Below are 18,865 nucleotides of genomic sequence, written 5' to 3' on the forward strand. Positions count from 1 at the left end.
TACTATTATCTATTCACATTAAACCTGCTCTTTTAGGCCAGTCCTGCAAATCCTTGTTTTAAGTTTTATTCTTTTGTCATTCTTGGTCCTGAAATCCATGATCATCCAAAGCCCCACAATACAATTCCAGGTCATACTACCTGGATCCTGTAGTATTCCAACTTTCAAACTTCTATCATTACTGACTTAGTAATTCATAAATATATTGTTACTAATTCTTCCAAATACAATATGTCTTTTAATTTTGTGAAAAAAATAAAACAGATCTTCTTAACCAAACAATAAGACAACACCAAAGTTATCACACTGTGTATTGGTAACCTCGAAGTAGTTACTCAGTACAAGACATAAACCAAAATGATTCTTAACAAAAAAACCCCAGTAACAATCTTTTCTCTTCAATGAACCTTAAACTATTAGTAGGAATAAACAACTTAGCATATATAGTGCAATAATTTTAAAATAATGGATTATGTAATTTGGCTTATTTGAAGTAAGAAAGCATTTTAACTAATTCTACTTTTGGATTATATAGAGGCCATCTAACAAAATCAGTTTAATATTTTTTAAAAGTAATGAAATATAATCAGATATAGTAATTGTTCATGTGGGAATTATCTTAAAATTCAAAGCAGTGGATCTCACAAACAGCTTTTCTAGAGTCAATTTAAAAATGAATAAAGTTAATCTCTACATTTCAAAGATCATACACACACATCTAACTAATTACAAATGCAACTGCCCTAAGTTCTAGGACATAACGACCTGTGATGATGGCATCATACATAGATCTGCTACATCTCAACTTAGATGGCTGCAGAGAGGGTGTGCTCACTTGGGAGCAGGGTGCTAGTGCCAACAGCCACAGGCACTGTGAGGCAATGGAAACAGTTTCATGAACTGCAAGAATGGCAAAAAGTAATAAATCTAAATTGCTATACTACTGCATATAATGTGACTTTAAATATGTATGAGTAACAATGAATTTAGCTCTTTACATAGACCTAGGCTCACGCTATTTATATCCCTATATGTTTATACGATATACTGAAGTTGACAAAATCCTTTTTTTTTTTTTAAAGCAAATGAGGACAAGGATGAGCACAGGGCCACCAGAGGACAGAGATGCGTTAGGTCAGTGCTGGTGAGGGACAGGGCTGAGATCCAAGGCCAGGCCTACCCCCTTGTTAATTTAGGTTGTGGGCCATAGCACCAAGCTGTGGGTAACACTTGGGATTACCCTAGTTACAAATCATGTTTTCAATCTTTTTTCTAGGTCGTATGCATCGATGTACAAATTATGAGCCATATTAGTATAATTTCCTTGTTACATTATTTTTCTGACTTTTATTAGTACTTGTTTGCTGTACATAATGTGATTACCTTCACTGTAGGGAACTGGTACATGTACATAACACACTTCAATTCTTTTTTTCGCCTTCCCTCCACCCCCTTTTATTTTCCAGCGTCACATTTATTTATTAATAAGACCTTATAAAGTTAATCATCATATATCCAGATTGAAAAGCAGACTCATAGGCCAAAGAACAATTCCAACTTCTCTCCAGAGATGTGGGGCCTCATGATACAACCACACCTTGATTCCTGCCCTGGGTAAAACCAACCTCAGCCTTCAAATCTCAATGCACAATTCTCCCTTCTCTTCTGAAGAGCTCCTCTCCTGTGTGGGATGAGCTGCCTTTCTAATTAGCAGACTCTCCTCATGGAGCACCATCTTGTCGTCAATTGAGCGGAATGGACCTGATGACAACAGATGCTGATCTCAAGCACAGCACTCGAGAAATCATCCGTTCTGCAGAGGTGACCCCAGACTGCTGGCACGAGCTTCTTTTGTCACACCACATTACCACTCCATGCTTCCAGGAAACACACATCCAACACCACATCAGTACCTGGCACACTTTTTGAATCTCTGTCAGGATTCTAAAAGCTACCATGCTCTGTAAGCTTGTCTTTGCCTTTTCAGGCTCAAATACAATCAGTGCTCAGAGTTACACACTATTAAGTCTTAAAGATGGATGGTAAACAAAAATTAATGCTTACCTTCAATCCTCTTTAAAGCTGAAAGGCACATGTCCTTCCTTTGAAACTCAAAGGGATTGTTGCAGGTTCGAATGGTGTCGCATTCACATTTCCCATTGATTATATTGCAGCCGGAGATAAGGTTTTCATTGCATGGTTCAAAACCAAGCAGTTGGTCATCATCCCAGTTCTCATCTGTAAAACAATTGCCCAGATAATGTTTGTTTGCTGCTTTATACAAAGGCCTGTTTGAGAGCAAAAATACATAGAGATGTCACAACGAACATCCAATTCTGACACCTCGATGTGTGAAAGGTTTTTGGCTGAAAGAATACAAATGAATGAAACCCAGCCTCCTCCTACCAAACCAAAAGACTGAAATATGGCCACACATGTAGACTTTCAATTTCAACATGCAAACATCTGTAATCAAAAGCCTCTACTTTTCTCATGGGCCACTACAACAACAAATGAGACTTTTTTAAAAATTTGCATTTTAAACAAAATTTCCTGGATTTTTCTACATTCAATAGATTGCAAGAGTTACATTTGTTATCTACATTTTTTTTTTTTTCAGTACTGGGGATCTAACCAGGGCCTTGTACATGCTAGACAACTGCTTTACCATTGAGCTACATCCTCAGCCCCAAAAGTATTTTTTAAAGTTAATTTTTTTCTCTATCAGTACAGACCAGTTTCAGATTTAAAAGAGTTCTTCAAATTAACACATCAGGGGCTGGGGATTTAGCTCAGTGCTTCTGCCACCTGCCTCAAAAGCGCAAGGACCCAAGTTCAATCCTGGTGCCAAAAAAACCCAAAAACAAATGAACACATTAGGGCAGCTAATAAACAGCAAAAGTAAGACATCATCGAGAAGAACAGAGCCCATAAAGGAAATCCTCTCCAATGCATTTTGGGACCAATCATTAGTGTCCAAGGTTCTCCATGGCCAAGCCCAACTAGGACCCAAAGTCTAAAGGCTACAGCCTGATAAGAGGCTGAGGTCATCACATTCTAAAGCTGAAACCAATTCAGGTGCAGGTCATGGAATAAAGTAGTCTCCGATAAACTAGATTTTAAAACCAGTTTTCCTCAGACTCAGCTCAGAAAAATGCAATACAAAAAAACAACAGGCGGGTTTCTTCTTACTAATATTCCTCTCAGTTCAAACATCTCTCATAGGAAACCAGACTTTCTCTACAGATCTCCAGGACATTACATGTTTTTTCCCCCTCTTAACATTATCTTTAAAAGATATTTTATCACATCTGAACTATGTTTCTGATAACTATATCTGGAGAGAGTTTTTAAAAGTGCTTGAATTCGAGAAACCTTAACTTGTTACACACACTAAAGCAGGAATAAATATCATCCTAAAGACTGTGTGGGCTGGGAAAATAGCTCTGTAGTAGGGAGGTCCTAGGTTTGATCCCTAGGACCGCAAAGAAAAAAAAAAGAGTGGTTTTACTAGAAGACAGTGTAAACAAACAGGTGTGTGTGCAGGGGGGAGCTGGGACGAGAGGACAACACTAGCATTTACTTCTAGTATTTTCGATGCCCAAGCTAGGCAAGACTTCGTCACTGAAATAATTTTCTTGACAAGGAGTTTTTAGAAGAACATCACTTACAAAGAGCTTCAGGATGATTCTTTGAGAAAGGAGAAGAGAAAAATCTTTGACTTCAGATCATACTCACTTATGTAATCAAAGCCTTAGCTCTCAGTAAATTATCTTTTGGTTTAAAGATTTAAACAAAAACACAAGTGATCAGTTTAAAATTTTTGCTTTCTTAGCCTGTATCTGGTCCTCAGAAATAGCATGTATGTAATATATAAAATACATACAAAAAGGCACATTCCCATTTTTATCCTAACAGTGAAATTACTAAAATTATTCTAAAGACAGACCAAAAAGTATTTGGAAACAATTCAACACAGACTAGGTGGTGATATTTCTTTTCCATCATGAAATGGTATATCTAAATGGTTTCTCATCCCTCTTTTGATTGCTGACATGCTTTTAACATCATCAATCTAATACATTTCAATGAAATCAGGCCATGAAGGACCTTTTGTGACTGCATATGCAAATTTGTCATTCACAGTTCAACCCCAGGAATTTCAAAATTTGCAAGAAATTCAAGAAACTGCTGAATATTGAAAAACTATTTAATATTCTCCCCCTTTTCTTCATATTCCTGAGAGGAAAAGTAGTAACTGTTTTTGTAAATACACACAGTATCATCAAACTGAGTTGACTCTACCAAAGATTTTTTTCCACATTTTTTCCTCCATTATAATTGGAAGTTCCTAAAGATATCACCCTCATGAGTTTACAAAGTATTCTAAACTTGTCTCCCTTCCACTTTTTTCTTATCCCTCCTCTACCTCATTCTCCACATTGTTACCAGAATCGTCTTCCTCAAAAAGCAAACTTGCTCAGCGGTTCTCTCTTACCAGAAAGGAAAGTCCAAACTTCTTACCCTTGAATATATGGTTCCTCATGACAAAGGCTGTACCTATTTCTACAGACTCCTCTCTGACCAATCCCTCTGCCATCTACTGCTCTAAGCACCCAAATCTGTAACCACTGCTCCCGTGCTGAGCTCACCAAGCATCATCCACCCAGAACACTCCCTTCCCCTCTTCCTCTCATAGCTCCTACTCATCCTCTAAGGCCCACTTCAAACATTACCCCTTTGAGCTGCCTCATCCTCCATGCCCTGCAAACATCTGCACAGACATCTTGCCACTCCTTCCACGCCAGCCATTGTAGGGTTTTATCTTCTAAGTCAAACTTCCCCAACAGACAAGGTCCTCATAGGCGGGAGGCAATCCAACCTTGAATGCCCTTAACCCCACAGTTAGTAAAGAATCATAATATAATACAATATCATATCATATCACATACACGAACACACATTCCTGTGAATGGTATGGTCTGTTTCTTTTTCTTTTCTTTTTTTTGGGGGGGGGTATTGAACTCAGGACCTTGCGTGAGGCAGGTGGGGTGCCACTGAGCTAAATCCACAGCCCTGGTCTGTTTCATTTTTAGCCAAAACATGCCAATATGTGTGTGTGTATGTGTGTGTGTGTGTGTGTGTGTGTGTGTGTACAAACACAAGGAAAAAAGATAAAAGAACACGCTTAAACAATTCAAATCTTACTTTTAAAAGCTTTTCATTAAAGCACTGTATGAGGCACACATTTTAAAGAAATGCTTGGACACAGTGGGGCACGTCTCATTAAACATCAGCTGCTGATCGGCCCTTTCCCAGTTCAGCACTAAGACTGCAACCTCTTATCACTTGGCTGACATCAACAGTCCTTCCAAGGAGCCCATCCCAGAGCCAAATTGTGCTCACTGCCAGATGCTTTTCCCTGCCATCCAGCAGGAAGACCATTTCCCCTGAATATGGAGTCAGAACCAAAAGGTGACTGCCCATGCTCATCTCCCTGGCCCCTCACTGTTTCCTGCAGTGTCCTGGTGGCAGCACTGACTACAGCTGAAGATGCACACAGAGTGAAAACTGACCGTCCCTCAGAAAGCATGCAGGCACTGTGAACAGTCAGGAAGCACCCTGGACTCTGCAGACAACAGGGTCTGACCTGCTTGCTTTTCTTTGTTGATAGGAAACCTATCAATTCTCTGACCCCTCCTAATCAATACTTTTGTTTTCTTCTTCTCAAGTACTTCTCTTAGCAACCACTGTGTTATAGGATAAGGCACAACATGCTTCTGAGATAAATGGTTTTAGGGTTTTCTATTATAGAACAGAGTAATTTAAAATAATTTAACAAAATCAATAGGGATTGAAAGCAAAAATTTAATAAAAGTTGATTAAACCACAGACTTACTCAAATCTGAGTAAAGCTGAGCACAACAATACTGGTTGAGTATCCCTTATCCAAAATGTCTAGAACAGGGCCAGGGATTTAGTTCAGTGGTTTCGGCGCCTGCCTCGCAAGTGTAAGGTCCCAAGTTCGATGCCCGGTACCAAAAAAATAAAACAAAAAACAAAACAAAATGTCTAGAACTAAAACTGCTTCAGATTTTACAGCTTTCTGGATTTTAGAATATTTGCATAGACTTTGCATTAGGTCAGTGCTCAAAATTTTCTGGATTTCAGAGCATTTCAGATTTCAGATTAGGGATACTCACTCAACCTGTAATGCTGCTAAGGATAGCTGGCAAATTCTGTTTTTAAACATACAGAAAAGGATCATTGTTTTGATTCTCTGTCACAGTTTCTGCTTCTCCATGGACTAGTCAAGGGGAAAAAAAATGTGTTAAAAACAGGAGTACTGTCCTTTATTTATATCAAGCAGGTTTTTCTTCTTAGCACTCTACACGTGACAAGATATAGCCTCCTAGAGTGAAAGGTCAAGAGGGTAAGATACCTCCTCCAATACAAATCAGGAGGTTAAGTAAGTTACTTTTTGTAAATATAAATGAGAGAAATATAGTAATTTCATATAAAATTCAGAGTCATACTATCCCCACCTGAGTGGGACAGTGGAGATTCAGGTGTGTCTAACTGCAAACCTGACACCTGCGCTCAGATATTTAGAAGCCATCCTGAAAGACAACACTTTCACTAGAGACAAATGCCGTGAAGCAAGAGTATATAGATCTCTCTCCAGTGCACTTCCCACTCATCCCACAGAACATGCACAACATAACCAAGGGAACATTTGTATTGCTTTCACTCAAGGGCATTCTTAAGGGAAACTGATTCTTTATGTCACTATTTTAATTACTTACTATGTTGTTTATCACAGTGCATGGCGGTAAACATGAGGACGCCCGAGCAGTCTGGTGCCATGGTCTCTATTCAAACTAAGATGTCAGCAGTTTCACCCTTGTTTTTGCACCACTGGTGTCACAGTGTAAAAGATAAAAGGCAGCTAAAATTTTAATACTGGGGACCCCGGGGTCTGCAGGCCACACAGTTGAGAACTGCTGTTCTAGAGAGCATGATAATGTCCTGCCAGTACCCCTATGCCACAGCAGCAGGAAAATCAAAGCCAGAGGATACTTGGCACATTTTCTCCTAACAGCTACCACTGTATCAGAAAACCGCATGTTTCTTGTGTGACTTGGCCCGTATAGCAAGTCCCGGGCAAGCTTCGAACTTGCAGATATGAACGGACCTTGAGTGACCAACATTTGTAGATGCGAAGGAATTGTGGTAGTAGCTCACGTGTCTGGGGGACACTGTCACAGCTGTGCTGCTGTGTGCTGCCTGTGCAGTAAGTAGTACAGTGCTCAGTCAGAGCCAGGGACATCCGGAAGCAAGATGACGAGCAGTGGTGGTGTGGAGGGAACTGCTAGGAAGCGCAAAGCAGTGTTCACTGGATATGTGTGTCAAAGGCGTATCACACTCACTTTGTTGGACTTACGAATGAATTGACTTAGGAATGAAACCGACTTATGTTCTTCTGGAATGGAATGTGTTCGTTAAGTTGGGGACTTCCTGTAAGTAATTGGTAAATAGGAAAATGACATTAGTATACAAAGCAAAACTTGCTTTGATTCATACATCATTTTTCCCCGAACAAAATCAGAATCATGTTTTTCCACAAGAAAAGGAGATTTTTATTAACAAATGAAGACCTGGGCTAATAATCTCGTTTAAATTCCTTTCTTTAGCACAAAAATGGCTGAGCTCTAGTGGCTGAAATTTCCCACTATATTAAATTACCCAGGAGGGTGGTAAGTATAGAGAAAAGAGCTAGAGAGATTTCCTCCTGCACCTAAATTAAAAACCAACAAACATAAAGGAGGAAGAAATGACTCCTGGATCTGGCAAAAGTGTTCTCCATTAAAAGTGCCTGCCTGCAAGGCCCTGTGCCTTGAGAAGCAGCAGCACGAGCTTTGGGGTATGTAAGGCTGCAAAGGTGGAACTACAGAGTTCCATGGGTTTCAAGCAATCTCCCCTAACTCTTGTGTTTCTCACAGCTCTCCTACTCTCAGTGTAGCGAATGCTTTTGCAGATTGTGAGTGATTTTGTTGTTGTTGTTTAAAGGCAATATTTTATGACAAACCAAAAGCACTGTGCTTCCAATAACATTTTTCAATCTTGTCCAAGACTTACTCTTTCTAATCCAAAGTATCTCTCAGTGTTCTTGGTGATGCCAAAAACTCCTTCCTTCTACATTTGATATGAATGGTTTTAAATGTAAAGCTCATAAGAAAGAAGTTTCCATTCCAAGGATAGGAGAGAGGGTACCCATGAGAAGGATGTGAAGGAAGAGACCTCATACAAGATACACAAGAGGATCTCCTCCAGACCTGTAAGGAAGCAGCTCTGGGGACACCCCCATCCCTGTATCCAGGAGCCTAGGACCCAGCTGTGGACACTCCAGCCTGCATGGTCCTGGAATCAACCGCTCTGCCCACAAAAATACCTTTGCATCTTTTTGCTCACATCTGATTTACCACCAACACTGAATAAAATACTTCAGTAATGACTGCACTTACTGGACAGAGAACGGTGTGTTAATCTGAAATTTCTGCCTTCCTGAAGGTAGAAGGCATTTGTAGACTCAAAGCCTTACCTTTTCTACCTTGTACCTGTTGGTTAATGGAGCTGACTCCAAACCAAGAGATAGCTGCACCTTATTAGGTAGTAATCCACTTACCAGAAATATGCTAGAGTAGATATTAAAAAGCAAGAAACAAATTCGCAGTACACACTCAGAAGTGCACAGTAATGGAATTCTGTTGGCAGAGGAGAGGCTTCTGGGAATATATATCAAATTAATTCTTCAGCTGTTCACATATCCCTGTGGCTAGAGTAAGATGCAAATAGGTAATACTGGTATTTTTTTCCATGCCAGTCTAGAAACTCCAGTGCAATGTAAAATTGCTGCTCTTAATTCCCCAAGCACCCAGCTGGCTGCTATCAGGCATTCAGTTCTGCTCCAGGAGGAATCTAATGCAGTGAGCTTTCATTCTCTCTGCTTCAGGCTTAAGGCCCATGTTCCAGAAGCGAGTGCTTTCCTCTCCTTCTTTCTTGTGCTGTAATCAGTGCAAAGCAAGAAGGGAAATTTTATGGTTATCAATAAAAGTGACCTATGTAACAAAAATGTGTTGTATAAACATTTCCACAAAGTGGAACCACGTTAGGTATATGTAACAATACCAGAGTAGAAAAAAACCAGAATCTCTAAAACATTGGAAATACTAAAATATCCATAAATATTTGTTACAAACTATAAAAATGATGCAATCACTAACTATATAACAAACAAGAAGAACACTTTTCTGTTACGTCCAAGTGAGGAATTCATTGAAAACCAGAGTCCTTAGCCAGTTTACTAAATCAATTTATAACAAAACACTTATGAATGATAAACTTATGTTCCATCTCAATACTTTTTATCACACTTTAGTAATACAACAAGGGAGGACCAGAAATAAACTTCAGAATATAAATTAATTCAATCACACATTCCTCAAATATAGTTATCTACTGCACATTAAAAGCTGCTTGAGCAAGGTGCTAAAAGCCTTAAAGATCCGAGGAAAGAGAGGTTTACAGGATGAAGTTCTACCATTCTAACCAAAATCATACCAAGAATAAACTGTTCCAGGACTCCTGAATCACAGGAAGAGGGTAAGGAAAGATAATTTCCTTTCTGACACCAGGAAGCTAGTGAAGAAAGGGAGTTTAAGAGAAGATAAGCCAAGTCTCCAGAAGAAAGGACTCCATGAAACCAGAAAAGAGGCTAGAGACTGGGACTACAGAACATACTACCCTACTGCACGATTTAACTGTCTTCAAGCGCATTTGATCAGACAAGCAGTACATCTAGGGTGGTGTAATGGAAGGGCCTTGGCTCAAGAGATCATGGCCTCCTCTCTGACACTGGTTCCTATGAGGGCCCTGTGCAAGGCATGCTGCTCTCTAGGGCCCAAGATTTCAGTTACTAAAATGAGACATACAGGGCCTGGGATTTAGCTCAGTGGTCTCGCCGCCTACTGTGCAAGGACCCGAGTTCGATACCTGGTATCAAACAGAAAAAAAAAAAAGTAAAATGAGACATACAGACAATTCATGAGGTCCCTTTGGACTTTATCCTCATGTTTCCTTAATTCTGGCATCTTTGTTGAAACACTTCAATAAGAATGTACTGAGCCCGGTAACAGAGAATTATATACCTATGATGGTCATAATTTATATTTAAACTAGTTTTCCATTATGAGATCAGTTTGGGGTTTTAAAAACTAAATGACTGCATATAGGTCAGGCAAGCCAAGGGTGTTTTTAATATACCAAACATCACTTTCCAGGACCTTTATAGCACTTTCATTTTTAGAGGATCCATAAGCTGAGCTCTCAAAAAAAACTCCTGATTTAATAAAACAGAATTGACCATGGAATGACAACTGCTGAAGCACTTGTCACTATACAATTATCTCTATTGCTTAAGTATTAGGAAACTGCTGTTTGGGAAAACTGATCAAATACTTAAAAATGAAGAACAATGGAATAACCACATGGGACATAACCAAGACAGTGTTTAAAGGGAAATTTAACTGGACATAAGAAAGGTAAGGAAATAAATCAGCTAAGTACTTGCTTGAAGAAAAGAGTAATAGAGCAAGTCCAAGCAAACAGCGTAGAAATAATAAATGCAGAGAGAACAAATGCAACAGGGGTGGTTAACAAAGTTAAAAATCAGTTCTTCAAAAAGATCAAGATGCCTCAGAAATACCTTATGATTAAAATTCACAATGACCACACTAATTCATCCAGCTTATTTTGATGAGTATTTTATCAGTTTCTCTATATTAATTTTACCAGAAAGTTACGCAGAGTTAGTCATTAAGTGGTTAGTTACATTTCTCAATTTTTAAAAAGTAACCAAGACAAATATTTGAATGTCCATTTTAATTTTTTTTCCTAGCTACAACTGATTTGACTACACTCTTTGGCAAAGTCCATAACTCTCTTACATTTCCTCTGCCTTGACAGTGGATGCCAATATTTTTTTTTTTTTTTTTTTTTGGTACTGGGGATCGAACTCGGGTCCTTGCGCTTGTGCAGCAGCCGGCAAAACCACTGAGCTAAATCCCCAGCCCAGATGCCAATATTGTTAAAGGTCTTCTATTCAGGTATGTGCCACTGTTAAGCAATGCAGCCATCAGAGAGTGAATGTCCATTAAAACATAACTCAGCTAAGTCCATTGGCACATGCCCGTAATCCCTACTACTTAGAAAGTTGCAGCAGGAGGATCTCAAGCTCAAGGCCAGCCTGGTAAACTTGGCAAGAACGGTCTCAAAATTTAAAAATCTGAAAGGAAGGTCTGGGTAGCTCAATGGAAAGGTCTAGGTCCAATCCTCAGAACCAGAAAAACAAAAACCCCAACATGTAATTCGTGTTATCCAGCCTCAAAGAATATCAGTTACCAAATGTACTTCTACTTAAAAATGAATAAATCTTGGTTGAGGAAAAAATACCTTGTAGACGCATCTAATGGTCTTCTTCTCTTCATCAAGATACTCTAAGCCACACTTAGCTGTCCTTATATGACTATTTCCCAGTGTCGGATCCTTCTATAGAGGTGGTTTAATGTAAGTAACAACCAGTGAGGAGTATTATGAAAACAATCACCACCAAACTCCTTCAGGCCACAAGAGTTGCAAGGCATAAATAAAATATACATAAAATAAAGTCCACCATCTGGCCAGGTCCTTGGCACAGAACATAAAGCCTGGCTAGATGTGATCCCAACCCACTTCTTCAACCTCCTAATTTCAACATCTTTCCTCCCTTCCAAAATACCTCATGAAATATGTTCCCTAAAAGAATCCTATTGGTTCTTGAGTTGGTGGCTTTGCACAAGCTGCTCTCTGCCTAGAAAGCTTCTTCTTTTCACTTGCTTCAGACGCTCCTCTTCAGTTTTTATTTCTTCCAGTTTTATCCTCCCTACAGTGACTGACTTACACATTATAATAATACCTATTAATATTATTTCACTTAGAGCAGTATAGTAACATTATACTTTCATTTACCATAGAGTGGCTTCTTTGACACTCAGGATATATAGCTTTACTCTTCACCACCAACATATCATAGGGTTCAGCAAATAGCTTAGCAAAATAAACACCTGTGGAAGGAATGAACAGGGACATGAAAGAAGATGGTAAGAGGGCTTGAATTGAAACAAAGCCATGTGAATCTTTGGGGCCAAACTTCTTCAGGAAAGTGAGTTTCATGATGGGGCAGAATGTCAATTATTCAGAAATAACTGAGAAACCTTCTTTGGATCTTCCTACTCGTAAAATGTTAATATAAACTCAAGTTTTCTTTTAACCTCAACATCATATTGAGCAACTTTTCCTCATATCAGTATTTATGACATGTTGAATGAGTGAATGACTCGAGCATGTTAGATAAATAAGTGACTCAGATAATAAACTTCTCCCTCTCTGCCACTTGTGTATCACAACATTAGGTAATGTGACACAAGTTAATGCATCTTGCTAGAAAGGTACTTGCGGACATGAATATTGCACAGTACCACTTTATAAATATTAACGTATGCTCTAACCTAAAATCTGCTAGTCAAATAACCAGAAGCAAAACAGAAGACTAGATGGGAATTGTGTTCATCCAAAGTGTGAACCACTACAGTGAAGAGAAATGAGACCAGAGCTTCAAACATGAACAATAACAAAATGAACACGGTACTCCGTAAATAAGCACTTTGAAGGCTACGAATTTTTCATACTAGCTGAGCAGTTGCAAAGATTAATGATGAACATTGCACCCTTGAGACGAGTCTTCTGATAACAGCAAATGCTTACGAAGGTGCCTTCTGTGTGCCACAGAGACCAGGCTAAGCGCTTTCCATGGGTTAACTTGTTTAGCTGAGGAGAGAAGCTGAGCAACCAAGGGCTGAATTCCACAAGAAATACCGGCAGGCCGGCAATGTGAGGCCGTCAAGGGGGCAGGCAAAACGTCAAGTTGCCAGGACAAAGGAGGCAGGAACAGCCCTGACTTTCACCCTGGTAAAGTTCATCCCCGTGGGATATGGCCTCAAGGGCCTCTGCTGATGTTCTCTTAGCCTCCTCGGGACAGGCTGGCAGACCCTGCAGCTAACAACAGAGCTTTAGGCAGACCTGGGGAACCAGCAGAAGAACAGGCAAACCCAACAACACAAACATGAGCTTAACTCTTCTATCCTTTCGGAAACAAGGGTTTCTTTGTTAAGGCAAACAATGCCTTCATCTACAGCAAGGCTCCTGAGGAGCAAATAATGATTTTTAAAAGGTATAATGATCTGTAAGTAGCATGAAGGAATCTTTTCAGGATAATAACTTCGTGAAATCAGTTAGCAATCATTTCGTAAGGAATGTTTTTACAAATCTACTTGAGCACCGCTGTGAACTTAATAATTTATCCGAATTCTTCAAAATAAACCAAGTGGAAGAGGAAGAGGATAATCCAAAGCCTGATATTCCAATAATTATATTCCTAACTGGTTCTTAGTAATGCTCTATAAAGAAATTTCTTCTTTAAATATCTTGCCTAAAAACCCAAACCTTTAGGGAGAGAAGGTACAGCTCAATAGTAGAACACCTACCATGTCCAGGGCCTGGATTAAATTGCCAGCACTACAAACAACATCAACAAAACACACACACACACAATCTCTTTTATCTCATTTATGCCTACACACTCCAGGAATCTCCTGCTAGATGTCTAGTCCCAGCAAGAAGACACAATTTGCCAATCATACAAATGAATAGCTTTTTTCTTGTGTGTGTGCACATAGTATACAATTTCCTATTGCTACCCTGTTTCACTGTTAAGTGGAAGGATGTATATGTCCAGATCTTTATTCTTAAAACACCATTAAGATCTACTTGGCTACTGTTTATGGGGGCAGCAGTGCTACAAATTTGAAAGAAAACCAGAGAGAGACTATAGCCTGTCAAGAAACCTCAGCAACCCAGAGTGAATCTGACATTCGGACTTTAAAGGCATCAAATGCCTGACATTCATGAGGAAACTCCCCGGGAAGCAGCAAATGTAGATAAGGGGACAATGAAAACCCTTTGCCTGAGGGTATGTTAAGAAATGAATATTAATATCTTGGGAGGTCTATGATTTACACAGCATTGATTTAATTCCTAAAATGCATGCAGAATAGACTGTACAAATAACCCTCACAATACACAAAGATTTTTTTTTAAATCTCAAGAATACAACTCAAAGACATTTGCACGTTTCTCACCAAACTGGAGCTTCCCTCTTGTCAGAAGTACCCTAAAGCTCTAACCCGAACAGATCCCCAACTCCAAGGCAGCAGGTGCTCATCTGGGGGTCTGGTGGCGATGAAACAGATCGGATGGAAACATCTACGCAGGCCCGTCCTGCCTATGGGGCCAAGGCTGGCCCTCACTGATGAGGCCTGTGCCCCGCCCTAGCTGTCCTTCCAGCTGCTCCCCACTCGGTGTCCTTCTCCCCTTCCTGGGTCTGGGCAGCTTCAGGGCTTCAGCACTCCTGCCCCTCCACTCAGAAGGTCTTTCCCCCCAAGAGCACGCATGGTTCACCCCTCACTCTTTCAGGTCCACGATCAACTTCAACTTCACGGTGAGACTTCCTACCTGTTTCATTTAAAACTGCAACCCAGACACCACCACTTAAGTCCCTGCCTCTTTCTCTGCTGTTTTATGCCCTAACACTGACGTCCTTTGGCTTGTCACATACTTTCCTTATTAAACTGGTTTATTTTTCTCTACCAGAAAGCCCCAGCTTGGCAGGGATTTTTGGTATCTTGTTCATACCTGTATCTTCTGCACTTGGAACCCAGAGCACACACTAGGTCCTCTGGAAATATTTACTGGATCAATCAATTCCCTGAGTACTGGTGCATTTTTACTTCAAGGAGCCCCTCTCCTCTCTTATTTCTTCAGGTCTACTCAGAATTCTAGCTGCTGCTATCCTGTCCTGCTTAAATGTCTTTTCTTTAAAGAAATTTAATTTTCTCCCACCCATTTCTCTCCCTTCCCAGTATATCCACTCACAACCCTTCATGTATCCTAAGGCACTGCAGCTGTTTCTTAACGGCGGGATCCTGAGCTTTTTGCAGCCAATGGTGCCTTCCTCATTTCTAGCCCCACTCCAGCCTGAGCTGGACAATGAATGACCTGCAGTGGCCGCCACCCAAATGGTAAAAAAAAACCAACAACACAGAAGTGTTAATGGAAGAAATATTTCTGTATTTCAAATTATAGCACAAGCATGCATAAACATACAGAGAATAACTAATCTGCTTCAAAAAGGAAATTTTTTAGTCCTTTCTCCACATGGTACAGCAATATGTATTCCCATATGTGGTTACGTAGGTGGATTTTTCACGGTTGTAATTCCGTGATGTTATTCTACTTAAAAGGGGGTCTTCACAGTACAAAACAAATCACACAAAAATTGCTCAAATAATGAAACTTTAAACTTATGGAGATACATCTACATTATTCCTATGTGGAAGTTTAAAAATTACCAAGTATTTTAATAGGTTCAGATATATCTCAAGAACTAATAGTTTTTAAGATACAAAAATACCAAATTCAGAAAAGTTCCCCCCCCAAAATACTATAATCAAATCTATATCCCACTTAACTATGAGGACCACTGATTTCCAGAGTTAGGATATACAGCAATGTATAGTTTTATAATAAGCACTAAAGTATCCCTTAATAATTTGATTGCTCTAAACTTCTAAAATTATGGAAGACTGCTGCATTCTCAAGACGGAGCAGGAGGTCTACACCCTGAAAGGGAAGACACTGGTCTGCCAGCTGCTGGTGGCTTTTACTGTCAAGCAAGTGGAAGAAGGGATGTCACATTCCTGATTTGTAGACCCAGTGAATGAACTTAATAACCAAGACATTTCCTGGCAGCATCAGGGCCATTAATTAGTCCTAGGGCTTTACACAGTGTCTTTGAGAAGTGAGGCAAGTTTAATATCCTTGCTTCAGACCAATGTGGCATCACCATGGAGCCCTAATTACCATTCAAGACAAATGTGGGCTCGGAAGAGTTAACTTCTTCAGCAGAGTCCAGATGCAAAGGAAACCCAGTCGCTTCAGGTACTGCAGTGGTTAGGATTCCTTTTCTCCTAAACAGGTGTTTCAGAAAGTCTGCCTATAGTTTCCTTTCCCAAACTTAAGGAACTTAATGTCTAACCAAAAAGTTGGCTTGCCATCCTGGCAAACTTGGCATGCAGTCTGGCCACAGGAGGACCTGCTCATGCTTCCAGAAAAAGCTGGCACGAGGCAGGTCCAAGCCCTCACTCTGCATCCTGGTTCTTCAACAGGCATCAACTGGGGAAGTGGAAGGCCCTGGCGAGGGTCAAGGAGTTGTGGGCGTATCGTCACCCCGAGGCTTATCCTGAAAACCTCGTCAAGGACTCCAGAGGCCCAGGAGGGTCCATCAGTGACAGAAAACAGAGAGACAGTGAAGGAACAATGGGCCTCACACCTGAATGTGCATCCATCCCCTTCAACATCACAACAATGTTTGCTAAGACTGGACATGTTAAAGACACCCAGGTGGGACTCCAAATAGAGTCTGTTCTACTCCAAAATGAAAATAGGATGAAGTTTCTTTCCTGTTTCTAACATACTGTGTCTAAAGTGAGAAATGTGTCTGATGCATAGTTGCTGGACATTCCTTCTTTCCACACATCCCCTCCATCATCTCCTACTAACTTCCTCTGCATTCTTTTCTGTGCCTCTATTCCTCCCCTTAAACCCCTTCCTCCTTACCCCAGTTGCTCCAGCAGCTCACCTGCCCAGCCCTGGGCTGGCCTAGGGAAATCTGAGTGGTCCTACCTGTCAGTCCAGCACTCACTGTGTGCCTGCCCACCGGGCTACTTGGAGGTCACACTGCACCTGCGTGGCATTTCCTTTCTCTCCAACCCACATCAAGGCCACAGAGCAGGCCTGGCCCCTCGAGTCTTTCCTGGTTCCCCATCCAGGTCCATCCAGGACACTGAACTGACAGGGGTCAGAGTGCCACATTCCAGAGGCCTCACACTAGCTCTGAGGGTTCCAGATCCTCTGCAGGGGGTGGGGTGGGGGCCTGGAGGAAAAGTTCAGCAGCCATGCCTGTGGCCCCCTGTGCTCTGTATCCTGGGGCAAGGGCCATGGGGCAGCGAGGGCAACAGGGCCCCAAGAGCGCCCTCCAGTGTGGGCAAGAAGAGGCTCTTCAACCTCCTTGGTTGAAGATGGAAGACAAACTCTAGACATGGTACAAATTTTTAAAATAAGAGAATATAATGAACTTTTAATATGATGAACTCAGTTCCTTCATGGGAGAACTGGCCGAGAGTTGCTTTCCTGAGGAACTTCCAACTCCATAATTCTGATCTCTGGTGCAGTAACAGTCCTCTGACTTTATTTTCAAAGTTTTGAATATTTCTGACTAATAAATAGAATGCTACTTCTAATCCGAAGGCATCCAAACTTCTTTAGTTTCCCAAAGCAAACTTCTCCCCTTACAATATTGGATTTCTTTGCCTCCCACACCCAGTGTCTCCAGAACTCTCCTGCTGTTTTTCTTTTGATCTCTGTTTAGATTTAAGTCTAAATTGGGGCTCAAACTCATGGACCCTGGCCTCTTGAGGACCAGCTCACCGTTTGTGGGCTCCAAGGCTTAAGAAACTGGGCTCCAGGCCATGCATGCTCTTGAGGCCACCAAGTGGGGTGAAAGGCTACAGCATGACTGAATTCACAACTCTGACCCCCCACAGACCCAAGGAGAGCAGCCGGAAACAAAACAACATCATGGACAGGGCTTAACCCCTCACAGAGCTCTACTCCATGGAACCCAAAAAGGGGGAGGCTGGGGAGGAAGGGTTCGAGGCCAGACTCTAGAATCAACAAGTGAACAGGCACTTTGGTCCGATCCAGGATCTCCTTCCTCCAAAGAGAGCCAGGTGCCCTGAAGGAAAAGAATGGTGGTGTGGAGAATGTGGCTGGACTAATGGAAACAGACGTGGAGGGAAGGAAAAAAAAATGGAGCTGGGAAGATGGGGGGACGAAGAAATGAAGAAGAGTCCATGTACGGCTGACATTCATGTGTTATCTAAATCCTAAACAGCATTTGCTCACCACTATAAGGTAGTTCCTGGAGGAAACACCCCTGAGTGGTAGAAACCCATCAAAACTCTCCTTCAGCTGAAAGTCTACTTTTCCCCCTTTTTAAAAATCAATCATAACTTTTCATAAAGCTCTATGAGTAAAGTTTCAGAGCAAAGGCTAAGCTTGTGGGTAAGATAACTAACATAACCTTACAAAAAGATATCCTGATAAAGGTTCACCTCATTCTAAGCATTTGCTTTTATGAAAGAAAGAAAGAAAGAAACTTTGACCAACTATTATTTTCTTGCCAAGCAAAGATTCAACATAGAACATTCCTTTTACTCACAAAGACTCAAACTCTAGTCAGAATATATTTTCTGTGGTGAATGATCAGGAATTAATGAAAATTCCCCAACACACACACACACACACACACACACACACACACACACACACACACACACGCTACCCTTCATAAGAAAATGGTACAGTGTGCTTTTTGGAAAAAACTGCACGTCACTGCTAAGAGCTACTCTCCCTGTACTGTAGGCAGATTGTGCTCATCAGGACTGAAATGAAAATACTTGATTTTCACACACAAGCAGAGTGTAGAAGTATGGCAGAAGCAATTAGATGGCCCATAAAGTTCACCCCATGACAGTTTTTCCTTTATGGAGACCAAATTTAAGTGGACCACTCCAATGTGGGTGAGACAGAT

At 40.8% G+C, this 18,865-nt stretch overlaps 1 protein-coding gene across 2 annotated transcripts in view; it reads right to left on the reverse strand.

Moving 5' to 3' along the window:
• Crim1 (cysteine rich transmembrane BMP regulator 1) overlaps positions 1-18,865 on the reverse strand; it is a 180,224-nt gene that overhangs the window by 139,764 nt on the left and 21,595 nt on the right. For both annotated transcript variants that reach the window (XM_021253715.2, XM_004839289.4), the window contains exon 2: positions 2,065-2,238. In XM_021253715.2, the coding sequence (XP_021109374.1) occupies positions 2,065-2,238 (174 nt within the window). The remainder of the gene's footprint in view (positions 1-2,064; positions 2,239-18,865) is intronic.

Source organism: Heterocephalus glaber, unplaced genomic scaffold (assembly GCF_053883595.1).
Source record: "Heterocephalus glaber isolate CG9 unplaced genomic scaffold, H.glaber_assembly_v1.0 deba00001457, whole genome shotgun sequence".
NCBI lineage: Eukaryota > Metazoa > Chordata > Mammalia > Rodentia > Bathyergidae > Heterocephalus > Heterocephalus glaber.